This window comes from Crocuta crocuta, unplaced genomic scaffold, assembly GCF_008692635.1.
Source record: "Crocuta crocuta isolate KB4526 unplaced genomic scaffold, BGI_CrCroc_1.0 scaffold318, whole genome shotgun sequence".
In the NCBI taxonomy this organism is placed as follows: Eukaryota; Metazoa; Chordata; class Mammalia; order Carnivora; family Hyaenidae; genus Crocuta; species Crocuta crocuta.
Window position 1 is genome coordinate 2,814,292 of NW_027531425.1, and position 9,618 is coordinate 2,823,909.

Sequence of the window (9,618 nt, forward strand, 5' to 3'; positions counted from 1 at the left end):
TTGCTGACAGCCTTAAAATTCCCTCTTCCCAAATCCCTGTCCTCCCCAGCCCTGCATCTGCCCTGTGGGTTTAATGAGAAATCCAGGCACTTGGTAAGCAACTGTACAAATACCTTCTAGGGCGCCACTAACTCATTCAGCAGAAAGAGACTCAGAGCTGCCAATGCTTTAGGGAAGATAAGTGAGTGGAAAGGAGGTGGTTTTTAATACGTCAGGCGGACAGAAGAATTTTGCCTGGTTGAGTGTGAGCTCCGCCCCTGCAGCAGAGCCGAAAAAGCCAGGATCCGGCCTCCTCAGTCCCTCTCTTCACAATATTTGATTAGGAATTTGGAGGCGGGACCTTGGCCTGGCACAGACCCGCACACTCTCAGTAGACACTCTGTCTTCTCCCTCTCTCTCTCTCTCACACGTTCTCCAACCCAAGGAGGCCAGACAGAGGGACGTGGTCACTCTCTGAAAGGTTCAACTGGAGGTAAGTTTAGTGATTTTACTTCATTTTTTGTCCCTTGTAGCTCCATTACAGAATGAAGGAAAGGGGCTGACATGTGGGGAGAGAGGCAGGGAGGAACCATACCTCATTCTCCCATCTGGGCCATGACCCCAGGATGCCGGAGAGGGGCAGATGGGGAGTAGAGGGAACATGTTACCTCTGTCCTATGGTTTCTTTCTGGTTGTTGGGGGGACCTCCACTTCCCAGGCCTGAAAAAGTAGAGAACCAGGTATCTAGGGAAGCTAGTACTTATAACCCAGCCCTCCAGTCTATCCTGTAGATAAGTTGTGGTACCTAAGTGCTGTTATAGGGGAAGGATGGTGTGTGTGTGTGTGTGTGTGTGTGTGTGTGTGTGTGTGTGTTGCTGGGGTGACAGTGAGGGAATAAAGAACACTGTTGAGAATTGACCATGTTCAGGGAACTGGGAGGGAGGGTCCAATCCAGCTGAGGGGATGACTTCTGGTCTGACTTCCTGGACCCTGGTAGGAGGGAAAGGTTGTAGAGATATAAAAGAACAGCACTAATTCCTGAGTCAGCTCCCCACAACTCGTGGGGCACCAATCCCTGATACTTTCCACCTCACAAATCTCTGAGCACAGGACAGTCTCTAGCATCAGGGTGGGCAGGGGGATTGAAAAGCATATGACCTCTGGAGCAATATTGCTAAGAGATGGAGGTGAAGAGAGGCATAAGCCCTCTTAGCAGTCATGGCTCCTAAGGAGAGGCCAAGGTGGGCAGTGTGCACAGCCCCTGGAAAGCTGGGTCTTGAAGAGGAAGGCGGCTCTTGTCTGCCAAGATGCCCGGTCTGGAAGGAGAAATGGAGACAGAGGCTCACTGTGCCACCTTGGTCCTGCAGCAGCCCAGGGCTGCACATGGAAAAATGTGCTGTTGGCAGTGGGCCGCTCCATCCGTCTTCCCTCCTGGCCAGAGCCAGGGCCCAGCCAGCATGCCCAGTCAGTGGGCAGTTGGGTTGGCTTCTCAGAAACACTGTGGGCTCTTTGTCTGAGGCCCAAGGCCACTTGAGGATGAGCCAGGTGCCTCTCCTCTGCAGCCCAGAGGTTAATGGAATGAAGAGGACCTAAGGGAATCACTTTCAGGAAACAGAGAAATCTGGGACCTGGGAGGAATGGTGGCAGAAGGTGACTAGATTGAGGGTCACAGTCAGGGTCTTTCCCATCAGTTTGTTGGATTTGATGCTGACTTTTAGATTCCTCTCTTTCTCCTGTCCACAGTTGCCAGTCCTGGGAGGCCCAAGAGCAATGTGAGGGACCTATGTGACCCTTCCGGGACCAAGAAATGTTCTAAGGTTCCTCTGTCCAAGGGTGACACTCACATCTCTGGAAGGTTCCCACTGCTCACAAGGGCTATCTGGTGCATTGGCTATAGGTATTTGGAGCAGGGTGCCCAGGCCTGATATGCCTGCCCCTGGTCCCTCACCTTCCATACCTTCAGCTTCCCTCCCAGCATGCACCACATTTCTCTCCAAGCCTGCCCTGTTCTCATCTCACTAGTGTACAGGCTCAGGCAACAGGCTACTTGGCACGGTGGGGGGCCTAGTAGGAGGCTGGGAATCCAGATGTCATGACAGGTCGCTTAGGATGGGAGATGGCGATGCCAGAATCCCATTCCAAAGCCACGTTCTCGCGGGTACACTCAACTGTCTCCAATGCCTCCGCCATTTTTCAGTTTTCCTCGTTCATTTCTCTACGCCCCACGTGGCTCTAGCATAACGTCCATGGTGGAGCATGAGGGGGGGCTCACACTTTACCAGATGGCACAGAAGACAGCCAGGGAGACAGAGCCAGACCTCACACACCGGAAGACAAGTGCCATACCTGGTGTCGGTGTCCCCAGTCTGGAGGGGACTGCGGCTGTTACATGAAGACCCCGTGCCAGCCAGGCTGCGTGTGTAGCCACAAACTGCCCACTGGAGAGTTTTCCCACCCAGCAGTCTGGTCCAGACACTGGAGCTTTGGAGGGTGGCCCAAGCCTTGCGGTGACTCCAGAGGGGCCACACCCCTCCCCCAAGACTGGAAACCAGAAACACCCAGGCTGCCCAAGAGACCCAAAGATCTTCCAGAAGTAGTTCAGACCTTCCCCCTTTGAGGTCTCAAGCTGCTTCTGGAGGTTTCCCAGAGACATGGAAGGAACCAGAGGGTTTTTTCCTTGGACTCTTGGAAAATATTATATTCCCGAGGAGTCCGGACTGAACGTGAATTCGGGCCTGAAGAGGATCCCCCACCCCCACCCCCACAGGGATGATTGCTGTGGCCTCTCCAGCTCCCCCAACAGAACCTGAGGGTTGCTAGAGGCTCCTAAGGATCTGCTCCTCGAAAAAAATGCAGTGCCCCGCCACCCCCCTACCTCCGTTCAAGTTCCTTCTAATCCCGAAGGTTCCGCCAGGTGGCCAGGGTCCGGCTGGACCACGCGTGCCGAGTCGGCACTGGGGGGAGGCATGCAGGAAGTGAGAACAGGGCTCCCGGTGACATCTGCGTAGCTCCCCACNTCCCCCCCAAGCCTGCTCACTGTGTTCTCTCTCCCCTCTTGCAGAGACACAAAATGCAGTGGGCCCCCCTCCTGCTGCTGGCAGGGCTCTGCTCCCTCTCCCGGGCCCAGTATGACGAAGATCCCCACTGGTGGTTCCACTACCTCCGCAGCCAGCAGTCCACCTACTACGATCCCTATGACCCGTACCCTTACGAGCCCTATGAGCCCTACCCCTACGGGGTGGAGGAAGGCCCAGCCTATGCCTACGGCTCTCCACCCCCTCCGGAGCCCCGCGACTGCCCCCAGGAGTGCGACTGCCCCCCCAACTTCCCCACAGCCATGTACTGTGACAACCGCAACCTCAAGTACCTGCCGTTCGTCCCGTCCCGCATGAAGTACGTCTACTTCCAGAACAACCAGATCTCGTCCATCCAGGAAGGTGTCTTCGACAACGCCACTGGGCTGCTCTGGGTTGCTCTCCATGGCAACCAGATCACCAGCGATAAGGTGGGCAGGAAGGTCTTCTCCAAGCTGCGGCACCTGGAGAGGCTGTACCTGGACCACAACAACCTGACGCGGATGCCCGGCCCGCTGCCACGATCCCTGAGGGAGCTCCATCTCGACCACAACCAGATCTCGAGGGTCCCCAACAACGCTCTGGAGGGGCTGGAGAACCTCACGGCCTTGTACCTCCAGCACAACGAGATCCAGGAGGTGGGCAGTGCGATGAGGGGCCTCCGGTCACTGATCCTGTTGGACCTGAGCTACAACCACCTGCGGAAGGTGCCTGACGGGCTGCCCTCGGCCCTCGAGCAGCTCTACCTGGAGCACAACAACGTCTACTCCGTCCCCGACAGCTATTTCCGGGGGTCACCCAAGCTGCTCTATGTGCGGCTGTCCCACAACAGCCTCACCAACAATGGCCTGGCCTCTAACACCTTCAACTCCAGCAGCCTCCTCGAGCTTGACCTCTCCTACAACCAGCTGCAGAAGATCCCCCCGGTCAACACCAACCTGGAGAATCTCTACCTCCAAGGCAACAAGATCAATGGTGAGATGCCGACAAAGGGGAGCGGGAGAGGCTGTTCCATTGGAAACCCCCTGTTCCGAGGGCTGGCAGCTACACAAGACATAGAAGTAGGGGGAAGAGAGGTCCCGAATGAGGCAGCCTGCGATCCAAGCTATACCCCTGTGCAAGGGGTACAAAATGGCCCTAGACCGCACAGCAGTGCTGGAAAATTCCTTGGGGGAGTGGGTTGGCTTGGAAGAAGACTGCCCAGTAGAGGTAGGCTTGGATCTAAGTCTTGAGAGATAGGCTGAGTGTGGGCTGGAAGAACGGGACAACGGCATCCTGGGAAGTGAAGTGCCGCAAAGGGACTGGCCGTTCATCAGGCCGCCTGCAGGGGACAGCCAGGAAATCTGTGCGACGGAGAGGGAGGGCTTGCGTGTTGCGGAGCAGTGAGGGATGAGCTTGCAGAGGTCCGGATGCGAGCAGTTCACAGGCAGGCAGATGTAAGTGGAGTTTCTAGGGTCTATCTTGGCAGGAAGTGGGGCCCTTAAGACTCCGTGGAGTTTGCACTGATTTCCTGACCCCAAAGACGATGAACTCTCTGTTTCCACATGCTCCACTCCCGCCTCTATAGCCGCTCTTGTGTTTGGCTGTTTATTTATTTTTTAAACGTAACAGCTGTTGGACAAGAGTGTGCAGCCTCTCAGAGCTGAATGCGTTACTTGTTGTGGTCTCCTCCCTGGAGTACAAGGAGCCCCCGGAGGTAGGGCAGAGGTCCCCCGGGGTAATAGGAGCCTTGTCACCACAAGGTGGTGGGGAAGGACGCAGCCTCTTGTGCTCCAAGCACTTCCCGGCAGATGCCGCAAGTAACGTAAAAGGCTGCCTCTGTGTCTCTTAGAACTAAAATCTTCATTGCAGACAGAATTACTCATTGCTTTTCAGCTCCTTCTCGGGATCTTGTGTTCAGAATGTGCTTACGTTACCCCCGGGCCTCTGATGTTCTAATCCCAGCTGGAAGGTACTGAGCCAGCATTTAACCTCCCTTCCTCAGTCACCAAAGTCCTCCTGTCTCAGGGAAAGGACTCATTAATGACACTGGCGAAGGGCTTTAAAGTGGAGCCTGCTGTGAGCCCGTGGCACTATGGAGGCCCTGATGAGGACCGAGCCTTCATCTTCTCCCTCCCGTCCTTCCTCTCCCTGTGTTCAGGGAACAGATCAGTCATTTGGCAGGATGTTAATGCGCTGCACAGCCCTCCGAGTGAGAGAGGCACCGGGCCCCCCAGAGGTCGACAGTGGGGTGGGCAAGGTCAGAAGGTGTCTGGTTTGAAGTGCAAGACACCATCATGGGCTTCCAAACTGTTTTATATGTAAAGTCTCTCTTTTGGGGGACGTCCTCTTATTCCCAAGTGGGACAGCCCTCGGAGAAGTCTCTGAGATGTCGCATGTTGCCAAGGGGTTGCCATTTACCCACAGCCGTCCGTCATCCCACCCAGAAGTCACCTGCCACCCTACTCCAAATCCAGGAGGATCGTCACATCAGTAATGTCATATTATGTGCTGTGTTTGACCTTGAATCTGTGACAGCAAAGAGCAGCTGTCACAGGAGGGAACCCAGTAGCTATTGCCTGACTATATACAGTCAGAGAAAGTTGGGGAGGGAAGGGCTCCATCACAACATCTTGTCACCCTCTGCCCCTGGGCGGAGCACATCTGTCACTCAAATACAGGGTGGCCCGCCCCTTCCAGAAGCTCTCTGGAAGATAACACCATTTCAGTTAAGTATCCCCAGGCTTTGCAGGAAAGTTCTCCGTTAAGCCAAACAATGGCTAAAAATGTCAGCGTCTCCCCCAAATCCCTTCTTATGTAATTTTTAATGTTTATTTATTTTTGAGAGAGACAGAGACAGAGGGAAAGCTGGGGAGGGGCAGAGAGAGACAGAGACACAGAATTCAAAGCAGGCTCCAAGCTCTAAGGTGCCGGCACGGATCCTGATGTGGGGTTTGACCTCATGAACCATGAGATCATGACCTGACCCAATGTCGGATGCTTAACCAACGGAGCCACCCAGGGGCACCCCTTCTCATGTAATTTAAGCCAAAGCCCATTATCTACTTATCACTTGGTCTCTCTTCCAGTCTCCTTTTAAGGCAAAATAACACCAATTCCTATATTTAATTTTTCTTAAATTAGCGAATTAATACATCAGAGGTGATTGGTCCAGGGGCAGGCACATAACTGAGAAGCATTACACCATAACTATTCCTACCTTTTCCTCTCGGTGCCACTTTGAAGTTGACAGGCATATATTTTGTTTTGTTTTACTTTTTTTTTTTTGAAGTTTATTTATGTTGAGAGAGAGAGAGATTTCACAGAAGCCACATACCGACAGAGACACAGGGAGAGAGTTGAGAATCCCAAGCAGGCTCTGCGCTGTCAGCATGGAGAGGCTGAGGTGGGGTTCAAACCCACAAACTGTGAGATGATGACCTGAGCCAAAATCAAGAGTCAGATGCTTACCCAACTGAGGCCCCCAGGCCACTCTGTTTGCTTTACTTTTTGCATCGCAAAGATGGGGACACTGAAGTCTTTTCAGAGAAGGAGCAGCCATCTCTCGGGGTCACCCAGATGACGCAGTGGTCACCCTGAGCATCGACCTTCAGCATCCAAGGATCTAGAGTCAGGTATCTCTGGCTGAGAATGTAAGGAGTACCTCTGATTCAGACCACCAGCGGGAAGGCCCAGTCCCCAAGCTTGGGCCCTCTCTCCCAGGGCCAGTGCGCCACCTGGTGGGGGGTGTTGATGGTGGGGTGGAAGCCACCCTCTGGGGGAGGAGCTCAAAGAAGGGCAGGAACTAAGGGGTGTGCAGGGGAATCAGGCCAGTCCGGTCCCTCCCCCTTCCCTCTTTCATTAGCATCTCCCTCAGTTTTTCCAGCCTGGCAACAGCAAGGGAACACAGCTCGGAATGTTTTTCGGTAGCTGTGGGATCTGTGGAGCAGGGCGGGTACCCCAGGAGGAATTTGGAAAGACTTATGTCAGTATTTAATCTGGCCTGGAAAATGTCCTCCAGAGTCTCCAAGCAGAAGCCCTCTCCTATTCATGAGCTTGGGGGAGACAAATGGGGTGCTCAGTGAACCCGCTGCATGGACAGAATCGATGTTCGTGGTGTCCAGCAGCCCCTAAGTATCTCCCCTATTTATATACATACTTAGGGAGCCAGGGTTTTAGCAGATGGTCGGAGGGCCCGAGGCTGGGGTAGAGAACCCATCCATCTAGTGCAGGGGAGTTGGAAGTGATCTACAAGCTGACCCACCTGACCTCTCCGCAGCCCACCCCACTCTACCCTTCTCTGTGGCCACCACACATGCAGCCCCTGCCAGAGGCTCTGCCCCCAACCTGCCCCCTCCTAGGCCATGTAATCTACTTCCTGGGACCAGAAAGGAGACATCCAAAAGTATCTAAAATNCTATCCTATCCCCTCCTTCTAGTCCAGGGTGTCATTATTCTTTGGGGCTGGATCTCCCGTCTTACATTTGCCGAACAAATCAACGGGCTGCAGCCTCTCCCCATCTCCTCTTGGTCAGGTCTTAAGAGAGGCTGAAAACAACTGTTCGTGTTCACTGAAAATCACTTTGCTCACCAGCCTATTTAAGCTCCCTACGCTATCTTCCCTGCAACCTTCCCTTTCATACTCGTAGCCGCACCCTCCAGGAGGCCCTCCGTGGTTGCCCCCAGGAATGGAGTCAGAAAAGCCTCCTCCCCGCTCCTCCAGCCACCCTGGTGAGCTGAGGAATGCCGCTGGGGAGAAGCAAAAGCAAGCCCTGGGTCTGCCCGATGCCACCACCCTCGCCCTCAAGATAGATCCTACCGAGATCTGACCGGTGACTTCACCAAGACCCCTGGGACAGGAACCGCCTTCAGAGGCCCTCAGGCAGCCCCTCATGGTGACTCTGCCACCCCTGTGGGAGAGTCAGTCAAGTGCTTGGCTTTTTCCCTTCAAGATCCTAACTCAGCAGACTTGAGAGAGGTGGTTGATTGTCCAAAAGAACAACCAGAGGTAAAACAGAAGGGTTTAGGTTAAAACCAAACAGAACTACTGTATGTGTTAAGATTATAAGGGGGAAATCTTCAAAACAGGGGGACTTCTTTTGAGATTAAAAAAAGGGGGAGTGAGCCATATATTAAATGCAGGAGGCAAGGGAATTATTTATTTGACTTCTGAGGTCCATGGCAGTCCTATTCGTCTATGGATTTCCGTCTTCCTGAACCTCAGGGCCTTGCTCATTCCTTTAGCAGTATCGGGAAGGGAGACGTGCACCCCCTCTTCGCTCCGGCACGCGAAGACACTTGTCTCCCTGCCCAGGCTTTCCCTCTTTAATTTCCTGCCGCTCTCTTCTATCTGCAAAGTGTCAGGAGATGTTCCAGATTTAGGTCCCTCCGTTTCCCCGGTGCTCCTTCTCATAGCAATTCAGAAAGGCCCTCCCTCTCCAAAGGCAATCAAGTCCTTCGAAACTGCTAAGGCTGATCTTTGACTACCGTCTAGTTCCCCCTGCCGCTTACGGACGGGAAAAGATCGCATCCTGGCTGGAAGGACACTCAAGGACATTCAGGGTCTGCAAAGTGATGTGAGGATTAGGGGTGGTTGGGAAGCGGAGCGACGCAGGCAGAGACTCCACTCTGGCCCTCGTGCTGCCCCCTAGCGGTGCCAGTCGGTATGACTTCGCTCCCGGAAGACGCTGCCCCACCCAGTCAAGTTCCGCTCCTCCCCTCAGAAGTGTTAAAGCCGCTCATTTGGAGAGCTGACCGGCGTCCCTGGGGATCCGGGTCCCTGATCCCGGCTTCTCCCGCCCACCCCACTCCTCTTGTCCCCACAGAGTTCTCCATCAGCAGCTTCTGCACCGTGGTGGACGTCATGAACTTCTCCAAGCTGCAGGTGCTTCGCCTGGACGGGAACGAGATCAAGCGCAGCGCAATGCCCGTGGACGCGCCCCTCTGCCTGCGCCTTGCCAGCCTCATCGAGATCTGAGTGGCCCCTTGCACAGGGCACGGGGCGAGGGTCCCCGCGCCCCACTGCATTTGGCTTGATGGTTTGGTTTGGCTTTTGCTGGAAGGTCTGGGACAGACCATGTGACAGAACTCCATGGGCTCCCTCTGTAGTCTTCTTCCCTGTAGGCAGGGTCAGGTGGGATCAGGGGACAGGCAGCCTTTTACTGAGGGACACGGCCGCAGCTCTCTTTCCAGGACAGATGTGGTGGCAGAGGAACTAATCCGTGGAAGTCCCAACCCCAGAAACCTCACTATTCTAAGTTCTTCCCAATGATCTGGTGTCATGAACTCTAAAAGTCCCTCGGGCAACAGCACATCGCGTGCTTTCCCCACAATCCCTGGCTCTCTCCGTGAGCAGCGCTTGACCGCTCTCCTGCATGCCAGGCCGGTGGTGCGGTTACTCTGGGCTCCCACTCAGTGCTCCTCGGAATATACCTCTTTGCCCAACTGCCTCCTCCTTTGTCTTCTTCATCCACTCAGCCTTGCTCCACAGACACCTGTTCTGGGCCTCAGGTGGAGGCATGAAAGCCCAAGGCGTGCGGGCATCTGCCCTGTGGCCTGTGCAGAGAACTCACACTAGTGTCTGGGG

General features: G+C 54.6%; 1 protein-coding gene across 1 annotated transcript; it reads left to right on the plus strand.

Moving 5' to 3' along the window:
* The first annotated feature begins 362 nt into the window (after positions 1-362).
* Positions 363-9,612, plus strand: FMOD (fibromodulin). The gene is made up of 3 exons (XM_077772092.1): positions 363-472; positions 3,041-4,028; positions 8,858-9,612. Exons 2-3 carry the CDS (start codon positions 3,050-3,052, stop codon positions 9,007-9,009), a joined length of 1,131 nt encoding a protein of 376 aa, XP_077628218.1. The 5' UTR covers positions 363-472; positions 3,041-3,049; the 3' UTR covers positions 9,010-9,612.
* The last annotated feature ends 6 nt before the right edge of the window (positions 9,613-9,618 follow it).

Coding starts and splice junctions, on each gene's coding strand:
- FMOD (XM_077772092.1), top strand. CDS start 3,050: ATGCAGTGGGCCCCCCTCCTGCTGCTGGCAGGGCTCTGCTCCCTCTCC. Junction 4,029..8,857: donor CCAAGGCAACAAGATCAATG/GTGAGATGCCGA, acceptor TTGTCCCCACAG/AGTTCTCCATCAGCAGCTTC.